Genomic DNA, 22,146 nt, shown 5'->3' with positions numbered 1-22,146 from the left:
TGTGTTCGAACTGTCGCTACTGTTGAATTCATTGTAGCCCTTATTAACCGGTTTATATTAGGAAACAATGCGGAAGCTATGTAGTATCTGGTGGAGTCATATGCCTGCTTGAAATCCACGAAAACATTGTATACATCTATGACCTGTTCCCAGATCTTGTTCAGAATTTGTTTCACTGCAGATAGATAAGAATAGCTGATCGTTTTTGGAGCGCCCTTTTCTAAAATCAGCTCGATATTCGCCTATTAAGTTTTCTGTGATGGAAGCGCTTGTTAAATATATGGATGAAGATTTTGTAGGCTGTAGATAGTAGTGTTATGCCAAAATAATTTTCACAGGTTAGTTTGTGTCCCTTTTAGTAGACTGGACAAATAATTCCTGTTTTCGAATCGGGTGGGATGTTCTCTTCTCAGCATATTTTGGAGAATAGCGTATTTTAGAGCATCCATCATACTTGGTAAATTTTTTTTCTGCAATGCACTGCTGTAGTTGATTCTCAAAGTTCCTCATCTCCTTCTCACACAGGTCGATGTCAATTTCCTAACTTGTGCTGTGATAGCTTTTTTCAACACTTCAGATTTCTAGGTTTACATACGCATCAAATGTTCAAATGAAAATGAGCCTCATCAGTCATCATTATTACTGTGGTTCATCAGCAAAAATGATTTGCATTCTTTCAACGAACTGCTGGCGTTGTGCAAAATATCCTTCTTTCAGTTGCTTGATAACCATAAGCTTATAGGGTGAAAGCGAAAGTCTTCGAAACAGAGCGCTGCGAATTTACAATTACTGCTTGTCTCACCCTTTCTACGGACGCAGGTGCCCACTTCGAGGACGACCTTCGAGCTTTTGATTCATTGCTGATGCCGTCGTTCTAAAATTTTGTACCCATCTGATTCTGTCACATTTCGGAACTGAAACCGTCGCACGACAATAACAGACTCGGCCGATTTTAGATATTCCTCAACTGCGAACGCACGATGCTGTTATCCAGATAACCATTGTGACTTATAGAAGGATCACGTTAGTTGTGACACCTTAGCTAATTAATCAATTTAATTTATTTTCAGAACTTATTTAAATAATTTCACTTTTTCATTGTTAAATGGTAACATCTAAACTATAAATAAACTTTTTTTCAATTAAACAACAGCTGATTCTCATTTCTAAAACATCCTTCGATTCTGCCCCACTCTGTACATTCTGCCTTTATTGTTAAAAACTGCTGTGTTATAACAATAAATGTAGTACAATACCCTACAGTATACTGTTTAGCTAATCACGTGAAAGATCAAAACAGGCGACTTTATGACTGACCCGAAAATTATGGATCTACTATATAAAGAAAAGGGAAAAAGAGGGAAAAAATACAAGAAGGATTCTCGTTTTTAACAACAAAAAAGAAAGCCAAACTACATAACTTAGCATCTACTTTCGTGCAAAAAAGCTTTGTTGGGTTTTCTTTACATTTAGAATAGTTTCGTAAAGACTAATCATAGACGTTTCAATTTACCAACATTTTTAAGCAAATTTTTTACATAAAAACTGTTTCAAGTACATATAATTAACTTACTCTCCATTGCTAACGTTACGGAAGGTAAATAAAACGTCATATACTCACTGGTGGCCGTTTTAGCTTGCATTACGGTTGAAGAACCAGCCGATGTCACCCTTTCCTGTTGTTCCTGTTCTCTACCGCTTTCCCCCGCACCAACGGGTGGTCGACCGGTCGCTGCTACACCAACATGCACATGCTCATTATCAAAAATCATGCAAAAACTACCTTTTCTATAAATATTAATGTATCCCAAATATGGTCATCCAAAATCCAAAAGTATCTAAGAGTTGTAGCAACAAAATTACAAAGCATTCAGAAATTGCAAAGCATCATAACGCACAGAATACAAAAACCACTCTTTAACACATTAAAGTAAAAAAAAATTTATTAAAGACTGTTTAATAAGACTTGTCCAAATACGACTAAAGAACACAATAATAACCAAATGCAATAATAAATGTATTACTTCAAAGAGCATTTTTAATTACAAATGTGGTAAAGAGTTGAATAAATACGATTAGAAATTTTGAAAACCTATAAAAAATAAACACAATCTATGAAACTGGGTTACATTAGCTTTTTAGGAAAGTGCAATAGAGTACACGGTATTAAAAAAAATTATTATGATTTTCTGTGAGGTTAAAAAATTCTTATTTCTATTAAACAGTAAGTTGAGAGCAATGTTTACCTTCACCAGGTGATGAAGCTCGCAATGAGCCCTTATGCCCAACAGAGGCTGCGTAAAACGGAAAGCGTAGAGAGAAACGTGAAAGTTTTTCGTGATCATGAAGTCAACGTGTGTTAATGAAACGAAATTCAATACAAAATTTTACCTGGTTTTTCCTCAACCGGAGAAGCTGCGTCGGTGCGATCCGCTTCCGCGGCGGCTTTTTGTTCGGCTTCCAAAGCTGCGCGGCGTTTCTCAGCTTCTTCGGCTTCTCGTTTAGCTTTCTCTTCGGCTTCAGCAGCTTCTTGACGTCGTCTCATCTCACGAAGTTCGAACTAAATAACAAACATTCGATTAATATCGGATCATTGAAACAAATTCAATTTTTTTTCAGTAACCATTAACCCTTTAACTACACTTATGTAATTAATCATCTCATTCATAAATATATATAGGATGTTTAGAAATGGTACATCGATCCTAATCTCCCTAGTTGAGAGCGACAGTTACATGGTTTTGTAAAGATAAATAGTTAATAATTTTGCAAGGAATGATAGGCATGTGAGAGAGCTGAAAAAAGAAATAACCAGCATTTTTTCTATTTAAAAGCATTACCCCATTAAAAAAATACAACAAAAATATAATGAACCATTTGCTTCCCATGACCTTTCTGAAGTGCTTGTTTTAAGGAATTTTTTAAGAGTCCCTTTGTTTTATTAATGACTACCATAAATGAAACGTTACAGTAGCAATTAGCTTAGTCACGGCTTTGCATTCATGAAACATATAATTTGGCTTTATTCTATTTTGATTGTGAGTTTTGCATAAAAAATGAAGTAAATGTAGATTCTTTTACTCTAACCGATATCTGTAAGAAGTGAAACAGTGATCACTGTCACACAGTCCAATTATGAGGGATTCAATATGTGTTTAATACGTAGCAGACTAATTCAAGTCCTATATCATGAGGATGACATAGGAAGAATATGTTATGTAGAAGATAAACATAGAGAATGTCACAGAGCAACATAAAATATCAAATAACGTACTGATTATATTTCAAATTAATACCTTTAACTTCAATAAAATCTTAAGTGTTGGAGAAAATGAAGGTTAAGGTTGGTAACCCTTAGAGAAATAGGTTCTCAAGTTCGTGATAAAAGTTTTTATGTGTGTTCAGTTAATATTTAATAAAAGTAATAATACAAAAAGTGAAGAGGTATTTTAAATAACCTTTAATAGGTTATGGGCCCAGATGCCGCAAAAGAATAAAGATTAGATTGAATACGAGAAGTTACGTGGTTGTAAATGAGAAGACTAAAAACCTAACCTTAATAAAAAAAAACCGCTCGACATCATGACTCAAGTAAATTTACCTATGTTGTCATCCGAATCTTTTGGAGATTGGAGATTCAGAGTAAAGTGTATTTTGGAGGAGAAGATGGTAGATGAAGTTTTGTATAAAGATATTAATGAGGAAGCTGATTAGGGTGTCCAGTCCCGGTATTTAGTCCCGGGTCCGTCACGGGATTTCTTGAAAAAAATGTAGGTCCGGGACCATTAAGAAGTCCCGGGATTTTAAAAGTCCCGATTAAGGAAAAAATTAAAATATCGGAACGACTACAACTAACAGATTACAACCTGTTAAAAATATCGACCTCGAGGCTCCGACTACCTAACGGGTGATCTAACGAAACGGTTCTCTGAGTTCGTAAAAAACCTAAATTGATAGGGGAATCACCGCCTAGAACGGGTTACGACTTGCAATATTTGTAGAATCGGTGTTATATACCGGCGGTGCTCCAGTTAATAGGTATAGTTGTGTGACACTGTGAGTTGTGGCTAGCCTGTGCTCTGGAGGTTTTTGTGTGCTCATCAAATAATTTGTCATTAGCAGAAAAATTAAATAGGATATTTGAAAATGCAATGTCTACGTCCACCACGAGAGCAATATCACCACCTCAAATTGGAACATCAACAAAAAATTCATTAATTACAATAATCAAAGACGCCCTTTTCGAGAAAGGCGGTTGTCGAGGCAAGAATCTTCAACTATGCTACGAGTATTTGCTAACCATACCGCCCACGAGTGTACAATCGGAAAGGGCGTTTTCTATTGCCGGTTATTTTGCAACGAAAATACGCTTGGTATTAGGAGATAAATCTTTAAACGCACTTGTAGCACTAAAGCATATTTTAAAAAATAATTTTTTTTTTTAATTTCCTATTTTGTGATTTTTTTATGTTTCTCTCGTTCTATATAAATTTGTATTATTCAATGGGTGAACTCCTACAGTAACACTAAAGTAAAAAACCCAAAGTACGTTTTTAAATATTTTTTTAAATATTTTTTTGCAAACGTATTTTGATTTCGAGACTATTTTCGGGAATTCGGGACCTTTGGTCCAAATACCGGGAATTAGAATTTAGTCCCGAATCCCGAAAACATTTTTAGTCCCGGGAATTGGACACCCTAAAGCTGATGCAACAAAAAAGGCTAATTTGAAAACAAAAGACGTGGAAGCGAAATCCATAATAGTTCAATGTATAACAGAAAAACATATAGATTTAATTAAAGATTGTTTAACAGCAAAGGATATGATGAAAGTTTTACAAGATATTTTGGAGAGAAAAAGTGTTATATCAAAATTACATTTAATGGGAACACTTTTATCGTTAAAACAAGGAAACTTAAATATGGAGGAACATTTTCATAAATTTGATACGATAATAAGGGAAATAGAGAACTTGGGCACAAAAATGGACGAAATTCTTTTACTTACGATTAATGAGAAATACAATCATGTGGTTAGGGCTATTGAAACTATAACAACGCAAGTGACTATGGACTTTGTAAAGTCAAGATTATTGGATAAAGAGTTAAAAGAAGGCAATAAAGAGGATCATATTAATAAGGAAATAGCTTTTAATTCAAGGACCATGAAATGTTTTAGATGCAAAAGACCTGGACATAAAGCGATAAATTGTAGAGTTAGACTTGAAAAAGGAGAAACAACTGATAAAGAAACTAATCAAAATTATAGAGGAAGAGGATGACCAGGAAATTATCAAAGAGGTCGAGGATACCAAGGTAATAGTGCACAAACGAAGAAAGAAATATCATTTGTTGCTTTTAATTGTCTTGAAAATTATGGAAATACTTTGTTTATTGTAGATTCAGGAGCTACAAATCATCTAGTAAGTAATAAATTAATGTCTAATATTGAGAACGTTAACAAATTAAAGAATAAAGTATCAGTAACAATTGCCGATGGTAAAACTTTAAAAGGAACACACAAAGGTATTATTAGAGCAGATTATAAAGGAAAAAGTATTAAAATCGGAGTTATGGTAGTGGATGGTTTACATCAAAACTTATTACCGGTAAAAAGCTTAACGAAGAAAGGATTTTTGGTATCATTCATGAAAAATAAGGTTAAAATCAAGAAAGATAATTTTGAAATTCGCTAATCAATTGAATGGAGCTTAAATACTCAAGTTACAAATAAGAATGAGTGATGATATGGTTCACACAAGTTCTGTACAAGAAGATAGAAATTTATGGCATAAAAGATTGGGTCACTTAAATGTAAAAGGGTTAAAACTTTTGGGATTACCATTTAGTGAAGAAAAATGTAGTATTTGTATTGAAGGAAAAGGGACACGATCAAGATTTGATAAACACATAAAGAATTCTAAAAAGGTTGGAGAATTCATTCACTCTGACGTATGTGGACCAATTCACCAACAACAAATGATGGAGAACGATATTTCCAAGTTATTGTTAATGATTTTTCACATTTTACAATAATTAAATTATTAAAATGGTGGTGAATTTAGATCGAGAAAATTACAAAATTTTTGTCAGAACAGAGGAATAGAATTACAGTACCTTATACTCCTCAACAAAATGGTATATCTGAACGAATGAATCGTACTTTGTTAAATAAAGTGAGAACAAAGTTTATAGATTCTGGTTTGCCGAAGCATTTGTGGCGTGAAGCAGTTCGAACCTCAGCTTATGAACTGAATGGTGGAATACTTCCGGAAAAATTATGGTTTGGACAGAATGAATTGGATAAGTTGAGAATTTTTGGAAGTAATTGTTGGATGACAGTCTTACCAAAAGGTAATAAATTGGATGTTAGAGCAAGACCAGCAAGATTTGTAGGTTACCATGATGGAGAATACAAAGTGTGGAATGCAATTGAGAATAAAATACTAGTGACCAGAGTTGTTATTTTTGAAGAAAGGAATATTCAATATATAGAAAATAAATTCGAAGAAAGTGAAGAAAATAAAGAACCAAGTATTAAGAAAATAAAAGAGAAAACAATAGATAATAATACAGAAGAAAACGATGAAAAGAACTTTGAAAATGAAATGGTAAAAAATGAATCGAGATCTGGTAGACAAAGTTAATAAGCCAAAATATTTAGATGAATATGAAGTGTACAGTGAACAGGAACAAGAAACATGGACTGTAACGGAATTGCCAAAAGAAACAAAACTTATAGACACGAGATGGGTATTTACAGAGAAAAGAGATGGTTCAAAGAAAGCCAGATTAGTGGCAAAAGGTTTTCAATACAAGGGAAATTCTGATATAACATTGTATGCACCTGTATCTAGAATGTCATCAAAGACTATTTTTAATAAACGCTTTAAATGATGGTTGGACGATACAACAAGTAGATATTCCATCTGCATTCTTAAATGGAAGATTACAGTCAGATGTGTATATAAAAATACATTAAGGCATTGAAGAGATTCCAGCAAAGTTGAATAAATCACTGTATGGTTTAAAAGAATCACCAAGATGTTGGAACGAAAGATTTAATAGATTTGCATTAGAAAATGGTTTCAAAAGATCAAAAGTGGATTATTGCTTACATACAGGGTGATTCAAAAAACCGCTGACAGACTTCTAGAGTAGATAATACATGAAAAATTAAGATGAATAGTCTTAATATACATGGGGTCGCAAATGCCTCGTTGGCGAGATATAGCGGATCAAAGTTTCTTTAAAATTAAACATCTGCAATAAAAAGCACTTTTTTAAAAAATATTATCTACGCCATTGCTCTCTACGCGTGTAAAGTGATCAATTATCTATCAATTGGTCTCTTACAAAACTTTGATCAAAGCAATAGTTTTTAAGAAAAACACGTTTGTAGAAAATTTGTTAATTTAATCAAAAACTGTTACTTTAATCAAAGTTTTGTAAGAGACCAATTGATAGATAAATGATTACTTTACACGAAAATACTGCCCGTTTGACAAAATTAGCAGTGGAGTTGAAAATATTTTTAAAAAAGGGCTTTTTATTGCAGATAATGTTTAATTTTAAAGAAACTTTGACCCGCTATATCTCGTTAAGAAGGCATTTGCAACACCACGTATATAAGTATTACCTCATTACCTGCCCTAGAAGTATATCAGCGGTTTTTTGAATCACCCTGTATAAGTGACGATGCATAGATGTTATTATATGTGGACGATATATTATTGACTGGAAGATACGAGAAAGTTCTAGAAAATTTGAAAAGTAAATTTAAGGCAATAGATTTAGGAAAGATAAAAGAATTTTTAGGAATGGAAATTATGCAAGAAAAGGACAAAATGTTTATCAAACAATCAAGATACATAGATCAAATTCTGGACAGATATGGTATGAAGGAAAGTAAAGGAAAGTTAACTCCCATGATAACTGGTTATTTTAGTGAGGAGGACCAGTTAAAAGATATTCCATATAGAGAAGTAGTGGGAAGTCTTACGTACATAGCTACATATACGAGACCTGATATAGCTTTTGCAACATCGTTTTTAAGTACAAATGTTAACACACCTAAAAAGAGTGACTGGGAAGCTGCAAAAAGAGTTTTAAGATATTTGAAGGAAACGAAAAGTTATTGTATATTTTACAAGAAGGAGAGTGGAGATGTGGTTGATGGATTTACTGATACAGATTGGGCTGGTGATAAATCGGATCGAAAGAGTACCAGTGGTGTAGTAGTGTTTTATGGAACTAATATTGTTACTTGGAACAGTCGTAACAGAGTTGTGTGGCATTATCAACAGCAGAGGTAGAATTTGTAGCAGCAGCAAATGCAGCACAAGAAATTATTTTTGTGAAGAGACTATTAAAAGACTTTAAAGTAAGAATGAAAGAAAATAATTTAATGATTGATTATCAATCATTAAATTATAAGTGCTTTAAGTTTAATTAAAAACTCTGAAAATTCAAAGAGAACAAAACACATTGATATAAAGTTTAATTTTATTAAAGATTTAGTGTTAAAGAAAGAAATAATAGTTAAATATGTTAATACTGAAGAAAATTAATGCGATCGTGAGGATGGAACCCAATATTTCCAAAAGGTGACATTTTAGAGAGAACTTTAATAATAACTAAATAAACCCCAAAACTAAAGTGTTGGGATTTTAATTTGTGTTACGTTCCGTATTTCGTGATCATCATCTTAAACCTAAATTAATTTTTATACACATTTATAAAACATCTTTAAAATATTTCTTTGAAAACAAACAATCGTACTTTTATTACCATAGATAGTGTGTTAGTTAAAGGGAAAATTGTTAAATTGAAAAATTAATTTATTAAATAATTTCGAAAGCGGGTCTACACTCACCTGATCACCTGTTACTTCATTATTTTGAAAGTTACGTCGATTAGCCGATTTACGTTTTCTTAAAATTACCTTTCGAATTAATTCATCATCAAAAGGAATCGAAATATTAACTAAATTGTTTGATAAACCACTCAAAAATAATTTTTCTCTTAAAATAAACGCTTCGGATAATATAATATTTGATTTTGCGGAATTTAAATTGAAAGAAACTTTTGAATCGAAATTCTCATTTAATTTTGAATTTGTAACGATATTTAGACATTCGGTTTGATCCCCGTAAAGGAAGGATTTATTGAAAATATCAGGAGACGTATCGGGATAGTATTTAATAACACCTTTTAATGTGAACAATCGTCGAACGGTAATTCTTGGTTTATAAAATTTATCGACATCTTTAATAATAAATGGGACAAGTTCGGAAGGCGGTCGGAGCGAAAAGCTCCGGTTATAATAATTATTACAAACGGGATAATCGACGCAATCTTTCGGAAAAATTTGCGGAAAGTTTAATTCTATTTTTTGACTTGGAACATGCATCAAGTTAAGAAATGGCCCAGCACCCAAATTAAGTTGTTCTAACTACAAACACATACAAAAGCTTTGTCGTTAAGAGCAATGAAACAATTAAATGAAGTAATAAAAGAACGAAACTTTTTTTCATAACTGCTTATTAATTTTTATTTGACTGTGATACCGAGTTAATTAAATAAGGAAAAATATTTCTTTTGCAAACATTTTTGTCGTCAATTCAACATAACTATACGTATTTAGAGTCTGAAAATATTACTAATCCCTAGAATGTTCTATTACGTCATACCATAACTAAAATGCCCTAATAGTAATACAGTCAAACCTCGATATAACTTATAGGAAAAAGTCTGTTATATGAAAAATTTTTAATTTGCACTTTAAACTGAATGAAATGATTAATTTTAATGCACAGAAATTCGGACAGCTAACCACACCGTTGCGTTCAGTCTACTTGGCATAATTTATACCAACGATGGAGAAGGCCCGTTCGTGACGTCACGCATAGGTAAGCAACTACTATTTCACACTTTGAATTAACAAATGCTTAATTTATTTTCTTCGTGTTGTGTAATGTTGTTAGTTTGAGACTTAAGATTCATAATATAAAATTAAGATATTGATCGAGTTTAGCTTTTACTTTTCGTTTAACAAAAATATACAACATTAGCGCTGAATAACAATTAAAACTAGAACAACCGTTCTTGATTTATACATCGTATAAACAACTTGGAGAGTACCTCGAGTTTATCTATGAAAATGGAATAAAGTAACTTGAAGAATAACCTGAGGTGGATTCTATCTAAGAAGCTAACATTTATATTTAAATATACTAATGTATTAAATAGATAATATTAATAGTATGACTTAAAAATATTTTGTCCATTCTAACGAGGTCCGTTATATCGAGGTTTTAATATATTTTCTGAACGAATAAGTTACAAGCAAAAATTTCAAATATTTAACGCCATTTGATGTCATGATTTCATTCTTTTAATACTTCAGCAAACAGAAAAAGATAAAGTAAACAAGTAACTACCAACATACAACAAATATAATTGTACTTACTGTGGTTAACCTCTCCAAAGCACTGAAGCGTTCTTCTTGGGCTGCCGCGGACTTCTCAAACGCTTCATGTTTCTTGATAAGATTTTCGACGTCATCAATCGAATGTCCCAATTCGGTACTCATAAGGTACGGTTCTTGGGCGATGAGCCATGCTTCAGCAACGGCGGCATCTCTTGCGAATTGATACACTTCCAGGATCAACTGAAGGTTCTCCCAACGTTCTTCCCAACGGTGATGTAAAGCGTTTCTTTGATTACTTAAAACAACAAGCTTCTCGCGGATCTCGGCTGACGCGTAATGATTTCTAGACAATAGTTCGCGACCCAAACTGACGCAAGTTGTAAAATTGTCTTCTCTAGAATCTATTTCGGCTTTCAAACTCTGATGATTGTTCATTAAAGTTTCAACTCCACTGACATCTCTAGGTTTTTCGCCGGTGTTCATTTGACGAATAACATCATCCATCCATTGCATTAGGGTACGAACCAGGTTAAAGAATTTGAATAAATCTCCGGTGTCGGCTAATTTCAGTTTTCGTTGATCGCAATTTGCTTGTAAATTGGCCCAAGCGTTAACAACTTCAGCTTCTCTATTGGTGATCTCGCGGGCTTTGTCTCCCGCATAAGCCGCTTGAAGTTTTGCGGATTCTTCTTGGATTTGTTGCACTTGAGATTGTAAAGTTTGAAGATCTTGTAAGAAATTTTGATGTTTTCTTTGAAGAGCTGAAACCGAGCCCGCATCTCTACCGAGTTCATCGCTCATCGAAACTTGTTTTTCAAGAATACGTCCCAAAATATCCTTGCAATCGTGGAAGAATTTGTGAAGTTCTCTTGAAGCTGCTAACATCTGCGTTCTTGTTTCGATAAGTTCGAGCAAATCTTGCCATGCTTCGTTCAATTGATCTTTCCATTCCGCTACTACAGCGGAATCGGAATGCCCAGCTTCGATTAATCGATCGGCGATATCATTGACGGATTGAACACGCTCCGTTCCGATAGATTCGGTATCTCTTGCGAACTCTTTAAATCTTTCCCAAAGAAGAGTAACGTGATCGTAATCTTGTCCCAACTCATGCGAGGATGCAACAACTTCTCTATCGGCTATCCATTGTTCCAAATCGCCAACTTCGCGATTCAACAAGAACAATTGAAGAGCTTCATTAAGTTTAGCTCTGCGTTCACCAGCTAAATCTTTCAAACCGGCGTATAATTTGTCAAGCTGAGATTGTTTAACGGCAACTTGTTCGGCGAGTGGGTGTTCTTCAGCAGCTAAAGCACGAACAGTTTCACCTAAAGATCTGATAGTATCGGCGTAAGCTTCTACGGCGGCTTCTTGACTGTCGTGTTTCTTCAATAAATTTCTTGCAGACGTTTCATCTTTTCCACGATCTTCAACCATCATATAGAGTTCTTGTTCGCTCATCCACGCTTCAGCCTCACCTGCATCGAATAAGTACTGCTGAGCTCGTTCATTTCGAAGTAAGTTTTCTTTTCGTTTTTCGATCGCATCTTTCAAATTTTGCCAAGCGCGTGATAATTCAGCAATTAAATTAGAGAATTCATCAGAAGATTCGTGACCTTCATCCACTAATTTCTGTCCGTTATTGCACACAGTACGTATTCTCGGTTCGTGATTATCGATTTCTGTTTTTAATGATTGATTTTTCTTCATTAGCATATGCACATGGAATAAACCGGAACCGTATTCGTCCGAAGTTGCAAGTGGCATCTTTTCGGAAATCCATAATAATTCGTCTTCGACGTCGCGTCGAAACTGGAACGCTTCCTTTTTCTTTTCCAATTGACGCTGTCGTTCCAACAGAGGTTGCTTTAATTGTTCGAAACGTTCCTCGACTTTGGTCTTTTTGACTTTGATTTCTTCCATATCTTTGTCGGGCACTTTCTGTTCCAAATGGTGTGTTTGAGATTCCAGCTGGTCAACTTGTCTTGCCTTCACCGCCATTTGGGTTTCAATCATCTGTTGTTTTTGCATCAAGATATTTACGGAAGCCAAATCTTGACCAGTGTCTTCATTTTCGATCTGTTTTTCTAATTCGTTGATCCAACTGTCGATGTCATCACATGTTTGATGGATCAAAACTTCGCGATTAGCATCAAAGAGACGTTCACCTTTATCTTTGGTGGTATCTTCCAGCAAGACAAATTGATCTTGGAGTTCTTTCAATTTCGGCTGGATCATTTGTGCGTATTCTGGTTTATCTCTCGCCAAGTCTTCACCGGCTTGTTGTAAATTAGTCAATCTCTCTTTATTAGAACCGATTTCGGCTTCAAACGCTTGATGTCTGGTCCATTTGGAATGAATTGTTTTAGCGGAACGATAAGTTTCATCTTGTGCGACGATGTGTTTCTCTTGAATCCATTCTGAAAGTTCCTCGCAATCTCTTAAGAACTGCTGAAGTTCTAACAAATCTCTTAATCGATCGGTTAAAGCTTGCGCTCGTTCTCTATTGCTTTGTCTGCGTTCATCGATAGCATCAGCTCTTTTAGCGATTTTGTCAGATGCAAAGTGATTTTCGTCGCATAATCTACGGCTAAATTGAACGACTGTGTTGATTTTGTCATCGTTCGCGTCCATGGTGGTTAAGAAAGCTTCGTGTTTCTTTAATAAGTTTTCGGCTTGTTCCAAGGATGTCGGAGTTTCATCTTTATTCAAGGTGTGCTCTTGTTGGCTTAAGATAACTTCAGCTTGACGTGCATCTCTGTTCAACATTTGTAAGCTGAGTGATTGGGAGAGTAGTTGTTGACGATTTTCCCACATTTGTTTAAGTTCAGCCCAGCCATCCTTAAGGGCCTTCAAACGTTCGCGTAAGAACATGTATTGCGGATCATCTTGAGTACCAGGTTCGGCAGTGATTCTTTCCCCGTATTCCATCATCTTTGTATAGTCATCAGTGTAATTATCGATTTCATCTTTGATGTTTTGATGCTGCGACAAAAGCTTTTCGGCTTCGGCCAAAGAACCAGGGGTATCTTCAGAGGCGACATCTGTTTGTGTACGAGTGAGCCAAGCTTGGAAATGATCCAAATCTCTAAGAAAGCGGTGAAGATCCCCGGCTTCTTCCAATTTCGCGTCACGTTCTTTTAACATTTGAGTAAGTTGCTCCCAGATAATTTGGATTTGGGTGATGCGTTCCCGGACAACGGCGGCTTCTTCTGGGTGTTCTTTCTCCATTTCCTGAGCCTCTTTTTCTAATGCCGTTAATTTCGCTTGGATAGCTGCTAAATCGCGTTCCATTCCCGACAAACGTCTCTGTAAAGTCATGATTCCAGTCAAATCCATTTCCAAACTATCCGTACTTTGAAGAATTCTCTTCTTATCTTCAATCCAAGTGACGGTTTCACGGCATTCAATATGGAACGTTTGCACACCATGTGCTTGGTTGAGTTCGTCTTTCTTTGATTCTGCTTTATCGCGAAGCTCGGCCCATTTCTGGTTAAGTTGATTCTGTCTTGCAGTGATTTGTTCCGAATCTGGATGTTCAACGTGAAGTAATTGCCTTGCTAATTGGTTGACAACGGCTACTCTGGAAGCGTTCGAGTTCATTTCCTTTTCAAATCCGTCGTAACGGTGTTTCATAATTTCCACATCTTCAATGTCGCGAGCAGGAGTCATCGTCTGAAGCATTCGGTCCTTCTCGCCAATCCATTGCTCAACACCATCACTTTCAGACAGCAATTTGTAAAGAGATAGCGCGTCCAATAATCTCTGTTTACGTAACTTAGCCAATTCTAATAACTCCTTATATCGGCTATCGATTGAAGATAATCTTTTTTGAACTTCCGGCGCATTAGCAAGTTCTGGTCCAAGTTGTTCAGCTTGTTGATGTAATTGATCGATGGTAGAAGAATAATTCTTAAGTTCGTCTGTTACATCGCGATGTTTTTTAAGTAAAGATTGAGCGTTAGCTTCGTCACGTCCCACGTCTTCGCTGGAAACTAACCTCAAGGTATCCAACATCCAAATATCTACGTCATCGGCATCTGCAAATAATTGATGATAATCGACGGCCTCTTCGAGTCGTTTACGACGATACGCCGTTAATTCTAATAAATGGCGCCAAGCCTCGGATGCTTCTTGAAGTCGTTGCTGAATCTTGTCGGAACCAAAGTGTCCAGATGTTACCAATTCCTCGCCAACGTTCAAAACGGCTTGAAGTTGAGGTTCGTGCGCTTGAATTTCGTTTTCTAAAGCTTTGTGTTTGGCCAATAGCAAATGTACCGTTGTAAGATCATGTCCAATATCAGCTGTGGAAACGATTTGTCCATTTTCCTTAATCCAATTGTCTTCATCCGCCATATCCCAATAAAATTGCCAGAGTTTACGCGACTCTTCTAATCTAGTACGACGTTCAACTGCAAGTCGAACAAGTTCGGCGTAAGCATCTTCTAATTGCTGTACACGATCCAAAACTAACGAAGGATCGCACGGTTTGTATCCTTCCAAAATATCTACGTCCAAGAACCGTTGTGATGCTAAAGCAACCGCTTTTACTCTCTCTCCAAGAATATTAATATCTGCTTCAAGAAGATTGTGTTTTTGGAGTAAATCTTCTACACCCATCAAATGTTTTCCATGATCGTCTGTTAATAATCTGCTCTTCAAATCTTCCATTGAATCCAAAATATGAAGCATCTCTTGGAAGGTTTGTTGTAACTGTAAGCTTAATTCTAACCTCATTCTTCTCGCCTTGAGAAGTTCTAATAAGTAATTCCATAATCGTAATACGTTGTCTTTTCTCTGACTGATTCTTTCCATATCATGGTAATTTTCGGCTGATAATTCTTGAGCCACAGCTACTACAGCTTGTACTCGTTCTTCGTACGCTAAAATATCTGTTTCGATTGCTTCGTGTTTCTTAGCGGCTGCTTCAACGGCAGCTAAATCATGACCAAAGTTGTCTTGCGATACCAATCGCTGGTTCTCACTCAACCAAGTCTCACGCATGCTCGCTTTACGATTAAATCGGGCGGCAAGTTGTTCAAGTTTTTCTTGTCGAATGAGTTCTTCACGCAACGCGAGTTCTCGTTCGTGTTCTGCTTTTTCAAGACGCTCCCAAGCTTTGTTTATATCAGCAATCATTTTACCTTCTTTCGGCGTGTATACACGCTGGTTGTTTGCGCGCATCTTTGATTGAAGGGTAAACAACAAAATTTCCAAATTACCTTTTTCAACGAATTTTGGTGGTTTTTCTACCGTTCTATAATTACTAAATTGTGATAATTGCTGTTGAACACCTTGTAAACTATTTGCGAATTGGCGATCGCCAAGAGCAGTGATTGTAGCTTCAATCCAAGCCAATAAATCACTGGTTAACGATTCGTATTCTCGAATCATTCGTTCATTATCCATTGCAATTCCGACGACTTTTCCGATACGCTTTCCTTGAACGGTTTCTTGTTTCATCTTACTGAAGTAGTGATAATATGTGACGACGTATGTGATGATCGATTTCTCATCCGGTTGCTCGACGAACACGTCTTCGGCGTCGAGCAATTTGGTGAGGTCCAGTTTTTCTTCAGCGATGTTGAACGCATTATTTAAATTGTGAATAGGATTAGCTTTAGTGAGCTTGTCATATTGAATTAAATCGGGACGATGTTTGTGAATGATAGCATTGAAAGCCAACCCGTCGCGCCACGATGTGGTGAAATTACGAATATTCACATTTTGATAACCGGCAGTTTTCATCTGGCACCATAAAAGCAAAGCATCCTTGGCCGATTTGGTTTCTTTATTATCTGTTTCTTCGATTGTGATGTCTTGTATTTGGAAGCGAAGGATTATGGTCCAAATTAAACCAAGTGATAATCTCGGGTTCCCGTCGACAATGTCATGCGAACCCATGTTTTCTAAATGAACTCTTTGATCGCGAAGGAATTGCAGAGCTTTATCTACGTTTTCTAAACAGTGAATCCGCATTTTTCCTTTTGTCGGTCTCGGTAATCGTTCACCTGAGAGAACTTCAAGCAATTTAATGAGTTGTTTACCATCGCGAAGGTCTAAATAGAGGTCACCGATGCGAGAATTTACACGTACAAGATGGGAATTAACCCATTTTTGAAACGTTTTTTTCTGTACAGATTCACGTTCGTCTGCCAATGCTTTAATACGCGAGCGTTCAAAGAGGCGTGAAGAGGAATTTCCACCATCGTATTCGTACTCTTCCACGATCTCCTGTTGAAGTGTAGGATCCCAGCGGTTTATACTGATGTCTGTCGTCATGATGATCAATTACTTTGGCCGCAGTGGCCTATCTAAAATAAAAAAAAAACAACTATTTAAGCATCTTAACTTGAACGAATGTAATAATTAATTCAGTTGAGTTGTAAATGGAATTAAAAAACGAGCGGTGTGTAATGATGACGTAAGATCTAATAAGAGAAACTGCAAACAGAGTGTGAGTTTCAATTACACAACCTGAATATCTCTTTTTTTCTATTTTAGTCGCAGTTTTTTTTATATATTTTAGCGTTCAAGGATAACCTGTCCGACTAAAATCGTCCACAGCAATGTTTGGTTTTAGAAAAATTATACTCGGTGCATTTTACCAAGTTAGTCGAAATCGATATTAGGTTATGACTCGGGCACGGTATATGCGGAAAACCGCAATAGTACTCTTATTACCAGGGAGGTAGTTTTGAAAGTAAAATTTTAGAATAGAATAAATTTAAACAATTAAAATTTGAGAGATATTTTTCTGGGTTAACGTATCTTTCTGTGTTTACGATCTATATATAAATAACGAAAATTAGGACGGGCAATGCAAAAATTATTTAAAAATAAACCGTTGGTTTATTTTCAAAATAAATCTCGGTTTCCTTCCTGTTTTCTAACAACAAAACTATAAAGAAATATTTTCGTTTTTCTTATAAAAACACATTATGAGCAAAAATCTCGTCAAATCTTATCTCGACCGCACAATTTGTATTTTACGATAACCCCAATAACTCGCAAACATTATTACTTAATAACCTTTTACTCGACAAGCGTGACAATATTAAATAATAATGAAATAAGCCTTACTTTTTCCACTGGATTTTTTTCCGCCAAAAAATCTAACGTTTAACGAACATTGGTTACTTGTCTCCTCGAATTGCCGGTCTACGATGATACATTGAACGACGCCGATTGGAGCGCCGCGTAAAGGTCAAGATTTTGAAATTTTATAAAGGTGCCAGTCTAGACGACACCTCAGAACTATTCGGGCTTCAACTACTATATATACTTTTTTTGGGCACAGATACACACGCGAACTGTTTTGCCCAAAACCGATATCGCTATGCAGCAAGACCCCGAGACGGACGGCGCCTGAACTAACGGGTTCCAACAATCGATTTGCTGAAGTCGACGGCATGGTACGAGGTCCAGAGAACCCACAAAGCCTATGTTAAACTAGGTCAAGCCTGGAATGCCAGAAAATCCAGGGTAACGAACAATAATTCCTATATCTATCGGTAATCATTTTAAAATATTATTTAAAAAAGCAAATAATCTCTATAATAATCTTAGTTCCTATCTAATTTTCTAACACTTTAACAGTATCCTCTTAGAAGTTATCGGACATATGTGATTATTATAAATTTGTGATTTTTTTATAACTTTCAGGATATAAAAAGTATGACAAAAAAGTATTTTAAAATTTCTCTGGTTATACGTTCTTCGATATCTTAAAATGTAGGCGTCAACAGTATCGACGTTGTATGTTGTTGTCCTGCTGCTAACAAGAGTAGCAGGTCAATAGTATAGGGAAAACCAGTAGAAAATTCGATTTAAGGAGCATAAATTTTTTAATTTAAAAGTCAGTGTAAAAAAATGTCTTTATAAAAATATATTGTATATACAAAAGCATGATAGGTTCATCGTTTCTAATGTATGTAATGTGCAACTCATATTACAAATCAAAAAATATAAAATTTTATTCGACGTCACTCTGATAACAATACCACTACAAACATCTTCGTCGTCATATTTTGCTATGATCCCTAGAATCCTGTGATGCTGATACTATTTGAGTGGGTTTAAGAAATCAAGTTATTAAGCGTTCACGGTTTAGCTATGTCTTTGACGGAATTTGTTTTTGACAAATTTTGGCCAAATCGGTTTCAGCATGCACTCAAAATTGATGGCTTTAAATCATTTAACGCTGATCCTACTTGATTGACACAATCCATTAATGAAATGTTGCATCAATCATTTTGTGCACAACATATTGAAGTGATCATTTTACGTAATGTTTTAAAAGCCGAGATTATTCCTTGGTCTAGCGGTTGTATCAAGGATATAGAATTAGGTGGCAGAAAAAAAAATGCACATTTGGATGTTCTAAGACCGAAAAAATTTGAAAGAAATTCGAGACCTTTGACATTCATATACCGTCTAACTCTGGGACAAAACATTTTTCGAACCATTCAGTAAATACATCAGATGAATCACACAACACATCAGTGGCAATTTTCGCAGCGGTTTCAGAAAGCGATCTCCTGAAGCGTTGTAGCAAAATTTTCCGTTTTTGTGATTATGCTACGGAAATTGCACTTGTCATTCTTTTCAAAAAGAAACCACTCTCATCCGCATTAAAAACTTGATCAAAAGCGTATCTTCCAACTTCAATAGTTTTAGCAAGTTTTTGTGGAACTTCTTTAGCTGCCAATACATCTGCAGATACAGTTTCGGCTTTAGTTTTGGTGTTATTAAGAGCCTTTTGGATCCAGTCATCTATGAGAAAATCAAGGACTCAACCGAGAAGATAGTAAGAAAAATAAAGTAATTGGTGAAAAATACAAAAAAATTTGGTACAACAACAGAGAACTTTGTTTGTACAGGCCCCTGTAACACCAAGAACTTATGGATTACCTAAAATCCGTAAACCGGATTTTCCACTACAACCTATTGTCAGTGTCATAAATTCTCCAACGTATCACCTAGCGAAACACCTTGCCAAGATTATGTCTCCTTTTGCAAGTAAAACAAAATCACAAGTCAGAGATTCCATATATTTTGTGGAATCAATCCAAAGTATGGCGTTGGATCCCCAGGATATTCTGGTAAGTTTTGATGTGGAATCTCTGTTTACTAGAGTACCGGTCACAGATGCCGTGGATGGTCTTTGTCAGAAACTTATCCTGGAAGGCTTACCGAAGTATGTTCCAGGGCTAGCGAAAATTCTACGAGAAATACGAAGGAATCACTTTTCTCACCGGTAATCGCCAATTTCTACATGAAGATGTTTGAAGAAAAGTTAAAAAAAAATCCGCGAAAATGGCTTCGTTGCGTGCATTACATCTTTGTGATCGGGCACCATGCAAATTGATTAGCAATTCCTAGACCACGCAAAATCTCATGATCAAATTTACCATGAAAACGGAAGCTGTAAAACAAACAGGTAGAGAATGAAACTGGGAATGTTCATGTATCTATACTATAGGCGTCGTCCTATCACCATCCACAATAGAAGAGGTCAGTGTACAAGTCTTGTTCCAGCGAACAGAAAGGATATGCGACGAAAAAAATTTAATGAAAGAAGGACTTGTAGAAAGTGAATTCCAGAAGAACGGCTACACTCTGAGAGTCACTCTATAGATTTCGATAAGACCACCTGAGTCACTCTATAGAGTCGGAAATTATTTCCAAACGAGGACAAGAGATGCGATAAAGATCTAGGATACAGGAAAAATATGAATAGAGAAGACGACTACGAACTTAGCCGCACACGAAAAATGCTATTTAACTAGGCGAAGCCTTCTCAACCCGGATTTGACAACTTAGTTGACAATTAGTTGACTTAGTAACTGCTGTTAATTGATTATTAATTATTTCTTCATGTATATTTTGTCAAAGTCTAACCGATTTCTTCACGTCAAACTTGTTTCTCAAGAAGGTTGCAACATGGCATCCGAAACGTTAGAGACTTTTTCAAAATGTACGACATGAAATTGATAATTTTATATAGAACCTACAACAAGATTTTAAAAAGTAAAAATAACAAGAATTTTTTAAATAAATTTTTGTATGTATTATGGGGTTTATGAAAATCATTAAAAATATTGGTGTCAACGTGAGCACTTAATAAAAGGTGATTCTTCATCTACTAAACACAAAGGTAAATTTAGAAAACAGTTAATCATTATCACTCGTTAAGTTATAATTAGAGTAAATAAAAGTCTATTTCTGGTTATACTTAAGTACATATATTTATTTTTATATTATTGTCTCAACTGCTTTCGGTATTAATCATCATCTGAAGACAAACGATCCGATTCTAGGACACAGGAGATTTAGGTACCGCGAAGCACTGGAATAAGCTCAAAGCCGAAATATCAGAATCGGCAACGCGAACGATACGCAATAAGAAAAAGGAAAACGTGGTGTGGTTCCAGGAAGAGTGCAAAAAAGCCATAGGAGAAAGGAACGAAGCACACACGAAATATATGGAAAGGAGAATAAGAGAAAGAAGGGTTGAACCTTTGAAGAAGCGAGATGTAAAGCACACAAGATATGTAACAGTAACAGAAAACAGGAAAATAGTAATAGAAAAATAATTTCCAAAGTAATGACTTGAGAACGGCCTATAGACGTATACGTAATCTAAGGGAGGGTTATAAACCACGGACATCTGTAAGAATGCCGAAGGACAGATAACAAGCGACACACAAATGATAAAAACCTACACTTAACACCACACTTTGCTTAGCAGACAAGAGAAGGGAGACGAGAATGAAGTTCTAAGAATGACCCTCCAAGAAACAACAAGATGCCCAGTATTGATAGCTTTCCAGCAGAGCTGTAAAAGCTAGGACACTGAACAATACTGGAACATTGCTCCGGCATTGTTTAACTTGGCCCTTGAATACGTCATACGCCAAACGGATGTCGGGAGAACAAACTCGCTAATAAATAAATCCGGACAATTAGCAGCCTATGCCGACGATATTAACATCATGTCTAACAGAACATGATGTTATCATCGCTTATTAGACCTATACTGTGCTATGGAGAAAATGGATACGGAGCATACTAATACTAAGGATAATTACAGAAAAGAGAAAGGAGGAGGTACAGGATGCTAATGAAAAAAGAATGTTTTTTTTAAATACAACAGCAACGAGTAATGAGATCGAGCAAGAATGGGAAAAAATTCGGAAAACTCTAAAAAAAAAAGCGAATTCTTACCGATACTTTTTCATTTTAAATAATGAAAGAATTCTGGTGTGCAAAATATTTTATTGTGTAAAATTAAGCATAAGCCAAAAACCAGTATATACTGTTCATAAGCACTCTACGCAGACATACACTCTCATAGTATATGAACATACCTCAAAGGATGATGCAGATTTAATTAGACAACATATTAGGACGTGTCCAATAGCAGTAAGTCATTACTAGCGTCCAAAATTCAAAGAATCATCATACCGAAGGAGTACAAAAAATTTACAATTATTATATAAAAACTTTAATAACGACAAAATCCAGTAAAAATAAATATCTACTGAAAACCAAATAGAATTATTTAAATAAAGTCAAGAAAGGCAAGCACGAAAATCATTTACCAGAGAATAAATTAATGAAAGATGAGAAGAAAAAAGATACAGAATGAAAGGAGATGTCAAAATCATTTAACGATACTAAGACCGTATACTGTACAAATTGCTATGAAG

At 35.5% G+C, this 22,146-nt stretch overlaps 1 protein-coding gene across 10 annotated transcripts in view; it reads right to left on the bottom strand.

The window, feature by feature from the left end:
- LOC111416684 (spectrin beta chain) overlaps positions 1–22,146 on the bottom strand; it is a 43,530-nt gene that overhangs the window by 4,783 nt on the left and 16,601 nt on the right. For 2 of the 10 annotated variants that reach the window (XM_071199710.1, XM_071199714.1), the window contains exons 2-5: positions 10,472–16,746; positions 8,876–9,454; positions 2,392–2,560; positions 1,622–1,735 (exon numbers count right to left, since the gene is read on the bottom strand). In XM_071199710.1, coding sequence (XP_071055811.1) covers positions 1,622–1,735; positions 2,392–2,560; positions 8,876–9,454; positions 10,472–16,714 — 7,105 coding nt within the window. In that variant the 5' untranslated portion in view covers positions 16,715–16,746. Of the gene's footprint in view, positions 1–1,621; positions 1,736–2,246; positions 2,295–2,391; positions 2,561–8,875; positions 9,455–10,471; positions 16,747–17,515; positions 17,538–22,146 lie in introns of those variants that run through there. The other 8 variants (XM_071199713.1, XM_071199716.1, XM_023048777.2 and 5 more) reach the window with 6 other exon arrangements.

Source organism: Onthophagus taurus, chromosome 11, assembly GCF_036711975.1.
Source record: "Onthophagus taurus isolate NC chromosome 11, IU_Otau_3.0, whole genome shotgun sequence".
Taxonomy (NCBI): domain Eukaryota; kingdom Metazoa; phylum Arthropoda; class Insecta; order Coleoptera; family Scarabaeidae; genus Onthophagus; species Onthophagus taurus.
Note: the sequence above shows the minus strand (reverse complement) of the source record. Positions and strands in the feature narration are given on the sequence as shown.